We start from the raw sequence: 15,658 nt of genomic DNA, 5'->3' as shown, positions 1-15,658 counted from the left end.
CACTGTATATAAGTTAAATAGCATGCTAATACAGGTTGGTAGAGCAGTTATGGTACAGTATAGGGCAGGATTCCCCAAAAGGCAATCCAAGGGCCAAATATACAGTCGTGGGCAAAAGTTTTGAGAATTACACAAATATTAATTTTCACAAAGTCTGCTGCCTCAGTTTGTATGATGGCAATTTGCATATACTCCAGAATGTTATGAAGAGTTATCAGATGAACTGCAATTACTTTTAAAGTACCTCTTTGCCATGCAAATGACCTGAATCCCCAAAAACCATTTCCACTGCATTTCAGCCCTGCCACAAAAGGACCAGCTGACATCATGTCAGTGATTCTTCCGTTAACACAGGTGTGAGTGTTGACGAGGACACAGCTGGAGATCACTTTGTCATGCTGATTGAGTTCGAATAACAGACTGGAAGCTTCAAAAGGAGGGTGGTGCTTGGAATCATTGTTCTTCCTCTGTCAACCATGGTTACCTGCAAGGAAACGCGTTGCTCATCATTGCTTTTCACAAAAAGGGCTTCACAGGCACAGCCAGTAAGATTGCACCTAAATCAACCATTTATCGGATCATCAAGAACTTCAAGGAGAGCAGTTCAATTGTTGTGAAGAAGGTTTCAGGACGTCCAAGAAAGTCCAGCAAGCAGCATGACCGTCTCATCTGCGGGATCGGCCAGTACAGAGCTTGCTCAGGAATGGCAGCAGGCAGGTGTGAGTGCATCTGCACGCACAGTGAGACGAAGACTTGAGGATGGCCTGGTGTCAAGAAGGGCAGGAAAGAAGCCACTTCTCTCCAGGAAAAACATCAGGGATAAACTGATATTCTGCAAAAGGTACAGGGATTGGACTGCTGAGGGCTCGGTCATTTTCTCTGATGAATCCCCTTTCCGATTGTTTGGGGCATCCGGAAAAAAGCTTGTCCGGAGAAGACAAGGTGAGCGCTACCATCAGTCCTATGTCATGCCAACAGTAAAGCATCCTGAGACCATTCATGTGTGGGGTTGCTTCTCAGCCAAGGGAGTGGGCTCACTCACAATTCTGCCTAAGAACACAGCCATGAATAAAGAATGGTACCAACACATCCCGAGAGCAACTTCTCCCAACCATCCAGGAACAGTTTGGTGATGAACAATGCCTTTTCCAGCATGATGAAGCACCTTGCCTGGCTCTGGGAACAAAACATCAATATTTTGGGTCCATGGCCAGGAAACTCCCCAGACCTTATTCTGAGAACTTGTGGTCAATCCTCAAGAGGCGGGTGGACAAACAAAAACCCACAAATTCGGACATACTCCAAGCATTAATTATGCAAGAATGGGCTGCCATCAGTCAGGATGTGGCCCAGAAGTTAATTGACAGCATGCCAGGGCGGATTGCAGAGGTCTTGAAAAAGAAGGGTCAACACTGCAAATATTGACTCTTTTCATCAACTTGTAATTTTCAATACAAGCCTTTGACACTTATGAAATGCTTGTAATTATACTTCAGTATTCCACAGTAACATCTGACAAAAATATCTAAAAACAATGAGGCAGCAGACTTTGTGAAAATGTATATTTGTGTCATCCTCAAAACTTTTGGCCACGGCTGTATATATATGTATTTTTTTTAAATAATTGTTGTTGGACATAAAATAAATGAGCTCAAAGTGATTTTCATTGTTCCCAAGTACAGTAGTTTCCAAGTATAAATAAAGGCATATGTGATCTTATCCCAAAGTAATCAAGGTTTGAAATTATACTATTTTTATCTAATACTATATCTGTTTGGGATTCTTGCGGTCAATTTGCAGTGTACAAATGATTTATAACAGCTTCCTGCCCGCTGACCATCCGGGAGGATGAATGATATGTCATATTATCCACTGCTCAAAAAAATAAAGGGAACACTTAAACAACACAATGTAACTCCAAGTCAATCACACTTCTGTGAAATCAAACTGTCCACTTAGGAAGCAACACTGATTTACAATAAATTTCACGTGCTGTTGTGCAAATGGAATAGACAACAGGTGGAAATTATAGGCAATTAGCAAGACACCCCCAATAAAGGAGTGGTTCTGCAGGTGGGGACCACAGACCACTTCTCAGTTCCTATGCTTCCTGGCTGATGTTTTGGTCACTTTTGAATGCTGGCGGTGCTTTCACTCTAGTGGTAGCATGAGACGGAGTCTACAACCCACACAAGTGGCTCAGGTAGTGCAGCTCATCCAGGATGGGACATCAATGCGAGCTGTGGCAAGAAGGTTTGCTGTGTCTGTCAGCGTAGTGTCCAGAGCATGGAGGCGCTACCAGGAGACAGGCCAGTACATCAGGAGACGTGGACGAGGCCGTAGGAGGGCAACAACCTAGCAGCAGGACCGCTACCTCCGCCTTTGTGCAAGGAGGAGCAGGAGGAGCACTGCCAAAGTCCTGCAAAATGACCTCCAGCAGGCCACAAATGTGCATGTGTTGCTCAAACGGTCAGAAACAGACACCATGAGGGTGGTATGAGGGCCCGACGTCCACAGGTGGGGGTTGTGCTTACAGCCCAACACCGTGCAAGATGTTTTTAATTTGCCAGAGAACACCAAGATTGGCTAATTCGCCACTGGCGCCCTGTGCTCTTCACAGATAAAAGCAGGTTCACACTGAGCACATGTGACAGTCTGGAGACGTCGTGGAGAACGTTCTGCTGCCTGCAACATCCTCCAGCATGACCGGTTTGGCGGTGGGTCAGTCATGGTGTGGGGTGGCATTTCTTTGGGGGGGGCCGCACAGCCCTCCATGTGCTCGCCAGAGGTAGCCTGACTGCCATTAGGTACCGAGATGAGATCCTCAGACCCCTTGTGAGACCATATGCTGGTGCGGTTGGCCCTGGGTTCCTCCTAATGCAAGACAATGCTAGACCTCATGTGGCTGGAGTGTGTCTGCAGTTCCTGCAAGAGGAAGGCATTGATGCTATAGATTGGCCCGCCCGTTCCCCAGACCTGAATCCAATTGAGCACATCTGGGACATCATGTCTCGCTCCATCCACCAACGCCACGTTGCACCACAGACTGTCCAGGAGTTGGAGGATGCTTTAGTCCAGGTCTGGGAGGAGATCCCTCAGGAGACCATCCGCCACCTCATTAGGAGCATGCCCAGGTGTTGTAGGGAGGTCATACAGGCACGTGGAGGCCACACACACTACTGAGCCTCATTTTGACTTGTTTTAAGGACATTACATCAAAGTTGGACCAGCCTGTAGTGTGGTTTTCCACTTTAATTTTGAGTGTGACTCCAAATCCAGACCTGGGTTGATAAATTTGATTTCCATTGATAATTTTTGTGTGATTTCGTTGTCAGCACATTCAACTATGTAAAGAAAAAAGTATTTAATAAAAATATTTAATTCATTCAGATCTAGGATGTGTTATTTTAGTGTTCTGTTTATTTTTTTGAGCAGTGTATTAATCATCACACTTTCGTAGTTTGGTAGAGAGGTCAAATAGGGACACACAGGAAAATAATTGTGAGAGGCTGCTTTCTATTCCTCTCTCATTCTCCCCCCCCCCCCTCACCATGCTGACTTGGGCCATCTGCCGCTCCAGTTTGGAGCGAGGCATCTCCTCTAAGTAGTTGTCGTTGGAGCGCTGGCGGCGCCGTGCGTCCGCCTGCATGATGAGGTGCTGCACGTCCAACGAGCCCCCTGGGACACCCGCTGTGGTGTACGCAGCCTGGCCCGGAAGAATCTGGGGAGGGGTGTTGCAACCACCGGGCTCCTGGGAGGATGGATGGACAGAGGGGAGGGGTTATTAAAATGTGGTGAAGTGTGCCATGTGATGCTTTTGAGGCTCCATGATAGGGTGTTCTAGAAAACGAGAGGTCAAATGTGAAGACTGCCACTACTGGCTATTCCCAATGTGGGCATACCTCAAAGACGGGGGTGAAAATTAGGGCAGTTGATAATGATAAGTTTGTAAGTTTATAAAATTAGGGCAGTTTATAATGATTCCTTGCTTACCTCTTATCTTATTATTTTCGCTAGCATACCTCTTAAAATGAAGCTACTGTGTTGAGCAAGCATTCTAAGTGGTGTCTAGTGGAATGCTTTTGGAACATGATAATATGCTATGCTGAATAAACCTTCAGCCTCCTCTCTGTTTGCTAGCCTGGCTCTGGACAGCAGACTAGATTTGTAGTGGAGACACTGCCCAGCCCCTCTGTCTGGACCGATTTGTTAAATGGAATGAAAGCAGGTGTCTGGGCCTTGAGAGGCTGCAGAGCAGCAGCCACATCCTGGCTGCCGGATCAAATTGAATCCCAGGAGGTGAAGCATATCCCGGGCCTTTGTTAGATTAACATTAGACCCATACGCACTGGGGAATGGAATCCAGTATCTTGTAATTAGTATCCAGGACCGATAGGGAGAGGGGAAACAGCGGTCTATTGTGGTCCTGGCGGCATCCATTTTGTGTCTGCCGGGAGACTTGTGAAGGCTAACAACAGCAGTGGAGATATTTCCCCTAAGCTCACTGAACCTGTCTGCAGTCTCTAGGACTACTACCATCTGGGAGGGAAGAGAGAGAGAGGACACACACACACACACACACACACACACTGACCCGTAGGGAGATGGCCCGTGGGGGTTTCTGTGGAGGGTCTTGGTGAAGCCTGTCTCCCAGCGAGGCCAGGATTCTCTTCCTGTGTCCTATCAGACTGACCTTCAACACCTAGGGAGGAAGAGAGACACAGGTCAACAAGCTATCAACACAACTGTTTCAACACAACGATCAACATGTATTTAACATGGAATCAACGTGAACTAAGCATGTAATAAGCCTCCACTGAAGTAAAACCCAGTTATGAGAGTGTTGGATTCAAATCCTACCTCTATTGGTAGTGAGGCACTCTAGAATAATACAGGCCACGATAATAAACTGACAACATCACATTTATAACAATGGTGATATGGTGACATATGTACTGCCTGAGGTAAAAGAGATGTTGTAATCAGAGGAGGCTGGTGGGAGGAGCTATAGGAGGACGGGCTCATAGTAATGGCTGGAATGGAATAAATGGAACAGGGTCAAACATGAAGTTTCTATACATTTCATGTGTTTGATACTGTTCCATTGATTCCATTCCAGCCATTACAATGAGCCCGTCCTCCTATAGCTCCTCACACCAGCCTCCTCTGGTTGTAATAAGCAAAACATATGAGTGTTTCTATTAAACATTAATATATTGAAATAACCGGGATTTCAAAGAAGGAACAATGAGTCATAATGGTAAAAACACAGAGCAGACCATATGTAACATCATTACTAGAATTATTATCACATAAAGGCACCAGCCTGGTCCACCGTTACAAGGTAATTAGGTTTGCAGTGAAACACACACACACACTTTTTTGTTTGGTTTGTCCTTCCTGGCACATTCTGCAGGGGGTTTAAAGGGCTGCCAAAAGACTGCTTCCAACACACTAGATTTGGGTGTGTGTGTGTGGCTCAAACAATGTCTTGGCAGTAAGCTCTTCTCCCAAAAGGCAGTGGATGTATTTGTGTGAGATGTGCATCAATGAAGGATGTGTGTGTGGATAAGAGGACAAAGGATGTAGGTGTGTGTTCCAGCTAGAGAGTTGGTAATTATAGTGAGTCTGAGACCTAGCAGTGAGCCTAATGACTCTCCCTACTCTACCGCCATTACCACACACAAATGCGCTCGCTCGTTCACATGCACACACACACACACATGCACACACGCATTATTGATTCCTTCCTCTCCAGCCCTCACTCACCAATTACTGGCCCGCATCTGTTACCACACACACTTAAGAGCAACCAAAAGAGAAATCTAAATAAACTCTAATTATTAATTTCCCAATCTAGAAAGAAGAACAACATGTATTTTCCTAGACAGGAAACACAGATTGCGGTTTTGATTGAATTGATACTATATTGCATCATTATGGCCACCGGGCCACATGAAAATCACCATATTTAAAGGTTAACGCCACACTATGAAATAATCAATGGGCTTTTTTAAATAGAGGAGTGTTCGGCTAAACAGACAGGCTCTAAACATTCAGACAATTCAAAATATAAGGGAACGGTTTGATCATCATCTAACACTGTTTTCTCTTCCAGAAAAAAATGATTCTAATTGCCAAAATTACCATGATCAAAGACGTGCGTTTATATGTCATTCTGGGTTTTGATGGTTGGAGATTTCATTGGTATATTTTGTGAGGCTATCGCTCTCTCTCTCTGCCTGTTACACAAACACACGTAAGCAGATCCAATTATTATCCAGCTCTATTCTCCCTCTCTCACCTCGCGCCACACACACACACACACACACACACACACACACACACACACACACACACACACACACACAGTGTTCTTTGTTTGACCAAAACTTATGCTATTTAGATCCTGGGGGAGTACATTACCTGACCAGTTACTGTTAGCTCTCTCTCTACCACCCCCCCACCCCCCCTCTTCATTACGTGTGTGTTCTCTCTACATTACGTGTGTGTTCTCTCTACAGTGCGTGTGTGTTCTCTCTACAGTACGTGTGTGTTCTCTCTACAGTGCGTGTGTGTTCTCTCTACAGTACGTGTGTGTTCTCTCTACAGTACGTGTGTGTTCTCTCTACAGTATGTGTTCTCTCTACAGTATGTGTTCTCTCTACAGTATGTGTTCTCTCTATAGTATGTGTTCTCTCTACAGTATGTGTTCTCTCTACAGTATGTGTTCTCTCTACAGTATGTGTTCTCTCTACAGTATGTGTTCTCTCTACTATGTGTGTTCTCTCTACTATGTGTGTTCTCTCTACAGTATGTGTGTTCTCTCTACAGTATGTGTTCTCTCTACAGTATGTGTGTGTTCTCTCTACATTACGTGTGTGTTCTCTCTATAGTATGTGTTCTCTCTACAGTATGTGTTCTCTCTACAGTATGTGTTCTCTCTACTATGTGTGTTCTCTCTACTATGTGTGTTCTCTCTACAGTATGTGTTCTCTCTACAGTATGTGTTCTCTCTACACTATGTGTGTGTTCTCTCTACATTACGTGTGTGTTCTCTCTCCAGTACGTGTGTGTTCTCTCTACAGTATGTGTGTTCTCTCTACAGTATGTGTGTTCTCTCTACATTACGTGTGTGTTCTCTCTACACTATGTGTGTGTTCTCTCTCCAGTACGTGTGTGTTCTCTCTACATTACGTGTGTGTTCTCTCTACATTACGTGTGTGTTATCTCCACAGTACGTGTGTGTTATCTCTACAGTACGTGTGTGTTATCTCTACAGTACGTGTGTGATCTCTCTACAGTATATGTGTTCTCTCTACACTATGTGTGTGATCTCTCTCCAGTACGTGTGTGATCTCTCTACATTACATGTGTGTTCTCTCTCCATTACGTGTGTGTTCTCTCTACAGTATATGTGTTCTCTCTACATTACATGTGTGTTCTCTCTCCATTACGTGTGTGTTCTCTCTACAGTATATGTGTTCTCTCTACACTATGTGTGTGTTCTCTCTACAGTATGTGTGTGTTCTCTCTACAGTATGTGTGTGTTCTCTCTACAGTACGTGTGTGTTCTCTCTACAGTACGTGTGTTCTCTCTCCAGAACGTGTGTGTTCTCTCTCCAGTACGTGTGTGTTCTCTCTCCAGTACGTGTGTGTTCTCTCTACAGTATGTGTGTTCTCTCTACACTATGTGTATGTTCTCTCTACAGTATGTGTGTGTTCTCTCTACAGTATGTGTGTGTTCTCTCTACAGTACGTGTGTGTTCTCTCTACAGTACGTGTGTTCTCTCTCCAGAACGTGTGTGTTCTCTCTCCAGCACGTGTGTGTTCTCTCTACAGTACGTGTGTGTTCTCTCTACATTACATGTGTGTTCTCTCTCCAGTATGTGTATGTTCTCTCTACAGTATATGTGTTCTCTCTACACTATGTGTGTGATCTCTCTACAGTATGTGTGTGTTCTCTCTACATTACATGTGTGTTCTCTCTACACTATGTGTGTGTTCTCTCTCCAGTACGTGTGTGTTCTCTCTACAGTATGTGTGTTCTCTCTACACTATGTGTGTGTTCTCTCTACACTATGTGTGTGTTCTCTCTACATTACATGTGTGTTCTCTCTCCAGTACGTGTGTGTTCTCTCTACAGTATGTGTGTGTTCTCTCTACAGTATGTGTGTGTTCTCTCTACAGTATGTGTGTGTTCTCTCTACAGTATGTGTGTGTTCTCTCTACATTACATGTGTGTTCTCTCTCCAGTACGTGTGTGTTCTCTCTACAGTATATGTGTTCTCTCTACACTATGTGTATGTTCTCTCTACAGTATGTGTGTGTTCTCTCTACATTACGTGTGTGTTCTCTCTACACTATGTGTGTGTTATCTCTACAGTACGTGTGTGTTCTCTCTACAGTACGTGTGTGATCTCTCTACATTACACGTGTGTTCTCTCTCCATTACGTGTGTGTTCTCTCTACAGTATGTGTTCTCTCTACAGTATATGTGTTCTCTCTACACTATGTGTGTGTTCTCTCTACAGTATGTGTGTGTTCTCTCTACAGTATGTGTGTGTTCTCTCTACAGTACGTGTGTGTTCTCTCTACAGTACGTGTGTTCTCTCTCCAGAACGTGTGTGTTCTCTCTCCAGTACGTGTGTGTTCTCTCTCCAGTACGTGTGTGTTCTCTCTACACTATGTGTGTGTTCTCTCTACAGTATGTGTGTGTTCTCTCTACAGTATGTGTTCTCTCTACAGTATGTGTTCTCTCTACACTATGTGTGTGTTCTCTCTACAGTATGTGTGTGTTCTCTCTACAGTATGTGTGTGTTCTCTCTACAGTACGTGTGTGTTCTCTCTACAGTACGTGTGTTCTCTCTACAGTACGTGTGTGATCTCTCTACATTACACGTGTGTTCTCTCTCCATTACGTGTGTGTTCTCTCTACAGTATGTGTTCTCTCTACAGTATATGTGTTCTCTCTACACTATGTGTGTGTTCTCTCTACAGTATGTGTGTGTTCTCTCTACAGTATGTGTGTGTTCTCTCTACAGTACGTGTGTGTTCTCTCTACAGTACGTGTGTTCTCTCTCCAGAACGTGTGTGTTCTCTCTCCAGTACGTGTGTGTTCTCTCTCCAGTACGTGTGTGTTCTCTCTACAGTATATGTGTTCTCTCTACACTATGTGTGTGTTCTCTCTACACTATGTGTGTGTTCTCTCTACAGTATGTGTGTGTTCTCTCTACAGTATGTGTTCTCTCTACAGTATGTGTTCTCTCTACACTATGTGTGTGTTCTCTCTACAGTATGTGTGTGTTCTCTCTACAGTATGTGTGTGTTCTCTCTACAGTACGTGTGTGTTCTCTCTACAGTACGTGTGTTCTCTCTCCAGAACGTGTGTTCTCTCTCCAGTACGTGTGTGTTCTCTCTCCAGTACGTGTGTGTTCTCTCTACAGTATATGTGTTCTCTCTACACTATGTGTGTGTTCTCTCTACACTATGTGTGTGTTCTCTCTACATTATGTGTGTGTTCTCTCTACAGTATGTGTGTGTTCTCTCTACAGTATGTGTGTGTTCTCTCTACAGTATGTGTGTGTTCTCTCTACAGTACGTGTGTGTTCTCTCTACAGTACGTGTGTTCTCTCTCCAGAACGTGTGTGTTCTCTCTCCAGCACGTGTGTGTTCTCTCTACATTACATGTGTGTTCTCTCTCCAGTACGTGTGTGTTCTCTCTCCAGTACGTGTGTGTTCTCTCTACAGTATATGTGTTCTCTCTACACTATGTGTGTGATCTCTCTACAGTATGTGTGTGTTCTCTCTACAGTATGTGTGTTCTCTCTACACTATGTGTGTGTTCTCTCTACACTATGTGTGTTCTCTCTACATTACATGTGTGTTCTCTCTCCAGTACGTGTGTGTTCTCTCTACAGTATATGTGTTCTCTCTACACTATGTGTATGTTCTCTCTACAGTATGTGTGTGTTCTCTCTACATTACATGTGTGTTCTCTCTACAGTATGTGTGTTCTCTCTACAGTATATGTGTTCTCTCTCCAGTACGTGTGTGTTCTCTCTACAGTATATGTGTTCTCTCTACACTATGTGTGTGTTCTCTCTACAGTATGTGTGTGTTCTCTCTACAGTATGTGTTCTCTCTACAGTATATGTGTTCTCTCTACACTATGTGTGTGTTCTCTCTACAGTATGTGTGTGTTCTCTCTACAGTATGTGTGTGTTCTCTCTACAGTACGTGTGTGTTCTCTCTACAGTACGTGTGTTCTCTCTCCAGAACGTGTGTGTTCTCTCTCCAGTACGTGTGTGTTCTCTCTCCAGTACGTGTGTGTTCTCTCTACAGTATATGTGTTCTCTCTACACTATGTGTGTGTTCTCTCTACACTATGTGTGTGTTCTCTCTACAGTATGTGTGTGTTCTCTCTACAGTATGTGTTCTCTCTACAGTATGTGTTCTCTCTACACTATGTGTGTGTTCTCTCTACAGTATGTGTGTGTTCTCTCTACAGTATGTGTGTGTTCTCTCTACAGTACGTGTGTGTTCTCTCTACAGTACGTGTGTTCTCTCTCCAGAACGTGTGTTCTCTCTCCAGTACGTGTGTGTTCTCTCTCCAGTACGTGTGTGTTCTCTCTACAGTATATGTGTTCTCTCTACACTATGTGTGTGTTCTCTCTACACTATGTGTGTGTTCTCTCTACATTATGTGTGTGTTCTCTCTACAGTATGTGTGTGTTCTCTCTACAGTATGTGTGTGTTCTCTCTACAGTATGTGTGTGTTCTCTCTACAGTACGTGTGTGTTCTCTCTACAGTATATGTGTTCTCTCTACACTATGTGTGTGATCTCTCTACAGTATGTGTGTGTTCTCTCTACAGTATGTGTGTTCTCTCTACACTATGTGTGTGTTCTCTCTACACTATGTGTGTTCTCTCTACATTACATGTGTGTTCTCTCTCCAGTACGTGTGTGTTCTCTCTACAGTATATGTGTTCTCTCTACACTATGTGTATGTTCTCTCTACAGTATGTGTGTGTTCTCTCTACATTACATGTGTGTTCTCTCTACAGTATGTGTGTTCTCTCTACAGTATATGTGTTCTCTCTCCAGTACGTGTGTGTTCTCTCTACAGTATATGTGTTCTCTCTACACTATGTGTATGTTCTCTCTACAGTATGTGTGTGTTCTCTCTACATTACATGTGTGTTCTCTCTACAGTATGTGTGTTCTCTCTACAGTATATGTGTTCTCTCTACAGTATGTGTGTGTTCTCTCTACAGTATGTGTGTGTTCTCTCTCCAGTATGTGTGTGTTCTCTCTACAGTATGTGTGTGTTCTCTCTACACTATGTGTGTGTTCTCTCTACAGTATGTGTGTGTTCTCTCTACAGTATATGTGTTCTCTCTACACTATGTGTATGTTCTCTCTACAGTATGTGTGTGTTCTCTCTACAGTATGTGTGTGTTCTCTCTACAGTACGTGTGTGTTCTCTCTACATTACATGTGTGTTCTCTCTCCAGTACGTGTGTGTTCTCTCTACAGTATATGTGTTCTCTCTACACTATGTGTATGTTCTCTCTACAGTATGTGTGTGTTCTCTCTACATTACATGTGTGTTCTCTCTACAGTATATGTGTTCTCTGTACACTATGTGTGTGTTCTCTCTACAGTATGTGTGTGTTCTCTCTACAGTATGTGTGTGTTCTCTCTCCAGTACGTGTGTGTTCTCTCTACAGTATATGTGTTCTCTCTACACTATGTGTGTGTTCTCTCTACAGTATGTGTGTGTTCTCTCTACAGTATGTGTGTTCTCTCTACAGTACGTGTGTGTTCTCTCTCCAGTACGTGTGTGTTCTCTCTACAGTATGTGTGTTCTCTCTACAGTATGTGTGTTCTCTCTACATTACGTGTGTGTTCTCTCTACACTATGTGTGTGTTCTCTCTCCAGTACGTGTGTGTTCTCTCTACATTACGTGTGTGTTATCTCCACAGTACGTGTGTGTTATCTCTACAGTACGTGTGTGTTATCTCTACAGTACGTGTGTGATCTCTCTACAGTATATGTGTTCTCTCTACACTATGTGTGTGATCTCTCTCCAGTACGTGTGTGATCTCTCTACATTACATGTGTGTTCTCTCTCCATTACGTGTGTGTTCTCTCTACAGTATATGTGTTCTCTCTACACTATGTGTGTGTTCTCTCTACAGTATGTGTGTGTTCTCTCTACAGTATGTGTGTGTTCTCTCTACAGTACGTGTGTGTTCTCTCTACAGTACGTGTGTTCTCTCTCCAGAACGTGTGTGTTCTCTCTCCAGTACGTGTGTGTTCTCTCTCCAGTACGTGTGTGTTCTCTCTACAGTATGTGTGTTCTCTCTACACTATGTGTATGTTCTCTCTACAGTATGTGTGTGTTCTCTCTACAGTATGTGTGTGTTCTCTCTACAGTACGTGTGTGTTCTCTCTACAGTACGTGTGTTCTCTCTCCAGAACGTGTGTGTTCTCTCTCCAGCACGTGTGTGTTCTCTCTACAGTACGTGTGTGTTCTCTCTACATTACATGTGTTCTCTCTCCAGTATGTGTATGTTCTCTCTACAGTATATGTGTTCTCTCTACACTATGTGTGTGATCTCTCTACAGTATGTGTGTGTTCTCTCTACATTACATGTGTGTTCTCTCTACACTATGTGTGTGTTCTCTCTCCAGTATGTGTACGTGTGTGTTCTCTCTACAGTATGTGTGTTCTCTCTACACTATGTGTGTGTTCTCTCTACACTATGTGTGTGTTCTCTCTACATTACATGTGTGTTCTCTCTCCAGTACGTGTGTGTTCTCTCTACAGTATGTGTGTGTTCTCTCTACAGTATGTGTGTTCTCTCTACAGTATGTGTGTGTTCTCTCTACAGTATGTGTGTGTTCTCTCTACATTACATGTGTGTTCTCTCTCCAGTACGTGTGTGTTCTCTCTACAGTATATGTGTTCTCTCTACACTATGTGTATGTTCTCTCTACAGTATGTGTGTGTTCTCTCTACATTACGTGTGTGTTCTCTCTACACTATGTGTGTGTTATCTCTACAGTACGTGTGTGTTCTCTCTACAGTACGTGTGTGATCTCTCTACATTACACGTGTGTTCTCTCTCCATTACGTGTGTGTTCTCTCTACAGTATGTGTTCTCTCTACAGTATATGTGTTCTCTCTATGTGTTCCTCTCTACACTATGTGTGTGTTCTCTCTACAGTATGTGTGTGTTCTCTCTACAGTATGTGTGTGTTCTCTCTACAGTACGTGTGTGTTCTCTCTACAGTACGTGTGTTCTCTCTCCAGAACGTGTGTGTTCTCTCTCCAGTACGTGTGTGTTCTCTCTCCAGTACGTGTGTGTTCTCTCTACACTATGTGTGTGTTCTCTCTACAGTATGTGTGTGTTCTCTCTACAGTATGTGTTCTCTCTACAGTATGTGTTCTCTCTACACTATGTGTGTGTTCTCTCTACAGTATGTGTGTGTTCTCTCTACAGTATGTGTGTGTTCTCTCTACAGTACGTGTGTGTTCTCTCTACAGTACGTGTGTTCTCTCTACAGTACGTGTGTGATCTCTCTACATTACACGTGTGTTCTCTCTCCATTACGTGTGTGTTCTCTCTACAGTATGTGTTCTCTCTACAGTATATGTGTTCTCTCTACACTATGTGTGTGTTCTCTCTACAGTATGTGTGTGTTCTCTCTACAGTATGTGTGTGTTCTCTCTACAGTACGTGTGTGTTCTCTCTACAGTACGTGTGTTCTCTCTCCAGAACGTGTGTGTTCTCTCTCCAGTACGTGTGTGTTCTCTCTCCAGTACGTGTGTGTTCTCTCTACAGTATATGTGTTCTCTCTACACTATGTGTGTGTTCTCTCTACACTATGTGTGTGTTCTCTCTACAGTATGTGTGTGTTCTCTCTACAGTATGTGTTCTCTCTACAGTATGTGTTCTCTCTACACTATGTGTGTGTTCTCTCTACAGTATGTGTGTGTTCTCTCTACAGTATGTGTGTGTTCTCTCTACAGTACGTGTGTGTTCTCTCTACAGTACGTGTGTTCTCTCTACAGTACGTGTGTTCTCTCTCCAGAACGTGTGTGTTCTCTCTCCAGAACGTGTGTGTTCTCTCTCCAGTACGTGTGTGTTCTCTCTCCAGTACGTGTGTGTTCTCTCTACAGTATATGTGTGTTCTCTCTACACTATGTGTGTGTTCTCTCTACACTATGTGTGTGTTCTCTCTACATTATGTGTGTGTTCTCTCTACAGTATGTGTGTGTTCTCTCTACAGTATGTGTGTGTTCTCTCTACAGTATGTGTGTGTTCTCTCTACAGTACGTGTGTGTTCTCTCTACAGTACGTGTGTTCTCTCTCCAGAACGTGTGTTCTCTCTCCAGTACGTGTGTGTTCTCTCTCCAGTACGTGTGTGTTCTCTCTACAGTATATGTGTTCTCTCTACACTATGTGTGTGTTCTCTCTACACTATGTGTGTGTTCTCTCTACATTATGTGTGTGTTCTCTCTACAGTATGTGTGTGTTCTCTCTACAGTATGTGTGTGTTCTCTCTACAGTATGTGTGTGTTCTCTCTACAGTACGTGTGTGTTCTCTCTACAGTACGTGTGTTCTCTCTCCAGAACGTGTGTGTTCTCTCTCCAGCACGTGTGTGTTCTCTCTACATTACATGTGTGTTCTCTCTCCAGTACGTGTGTGTTCTCTCTCCAGTACGTGTGTGTTCTCTCTACAGTATATGTGTTCTCTCTACACTATGTGTGTGATCTCTCTACAGTATGTGTGTGTTCTCTCTACAGTATGTGTGTTCTCTCTACACTATGTGTGTGTTCTCTCTACACTATGTGTGTTCTCTCTACATTACATGTGTGTTCTCTCTCCAGTACGTGTGTGTTCTCTCTACAGTATATGTGTTCTCTCTACACTATGTGTATGTTCTCTCTACAGTATGTGTGTGTTCTCTCTACATTACATGTGTGTTCTCTCTACAGTATGTGTGTTCTCTCTACAGTATATGTGTTCTCTCTCCAGTACGTGTGTGTTCTCTCTACAGTATATGTGTTCTCTCTACACTATGTGTATGTTCTCTCTACAGTATGTGTGTGTGTTCTCTCTACATTACATGTGTGTTCTCTCTACAGTATGTGTTCTCTCTACAGTATATGTGTTCTCTCTACAGTATGTGTTCTCTCTACAGTATGTGTTCTCTCTACAGTATGTGTTCTCTCTACAGTATGTGTTCTCTCTACAGTATGTGTTCTCTCTACAGTATGTGTGTGTTCTCTCTACAGTATATGTGTTCTCTCTACACTATGTGTATGTTCTCTCTACAGTATGTGTGTGTTCTCTCTACAGTATGTGTGTGTTCTCTCTACAGTACGTGTGTGTTCTCTCTGCATTACATGTGTGTTCTCTCTCCAGTACGTGTGTGTTCTCTCTACAGTATATGTGTTCTCTCTACACTATGTGTATGTTCTCTCTACAGTATGTGTGTGTTCTCTCTACATTACATGTGTGTTCTCTCTACAGTATATGTGTTCTCTCTACACTATGTGTGTGTTCTCTCTACAGTATGTGTGTGTTCTCTCTACAGTATGTGTGTGTTCTCTCTCCAGTACGTGTGTGTTCTCTCTAC

General features: G+C 43.3%; 1 protein-coding gene across 3 annotated transcripts in view; it reads right to left on the bottom strand.

Moving 5' to 3' along the window:
- Positions 1-15,658, bottom strand: part of anks1b (ankyrin repeat and sterile alpha motif domain containing 1B) — a 414,498-nt gene that overhangs the window by 31,320 nt on the left and 367,520 nt on the right. For all 3 annotated transcript variants that reach the window (XM_065008369.1, XM_065008370.1, XM_065008371.1), the window contains 2 exons: positions 4,595-4,702; positions 3,551-3,751 (listed from right to left, as the gene is read on the bottom strand). In XM_065008369.1, coding sequence (XP_064864441.1) covers positions 3,551-3,751; positions 4,595-4,702 — 309 coding nt within the window. The remainder of the gene's footprint in view (positions 1-3,550; positions 3,752-4,594; positions 4,703-15,658) is intronic.

This window comes from Oncorhynchus nerka, linkage group LG23 (assembly GCF_034236695.1).
Source record: "Oncorhynchus nerka isolate Pitt River linkage group LG23, Oner_Uvic_2.0, whole genome shotgun sequence".
In the NCBI taxonomy this organism is placed as follows: Eukaryota; Metazoa; Chordata; class Actinopteri; order Salmoniformes; family Salmonidae; genus Oncorhynchus; species Oncorhynchus nerka.
This window is presented reverse-complemented; position numbering and strand designations above follow the sequence as displayed.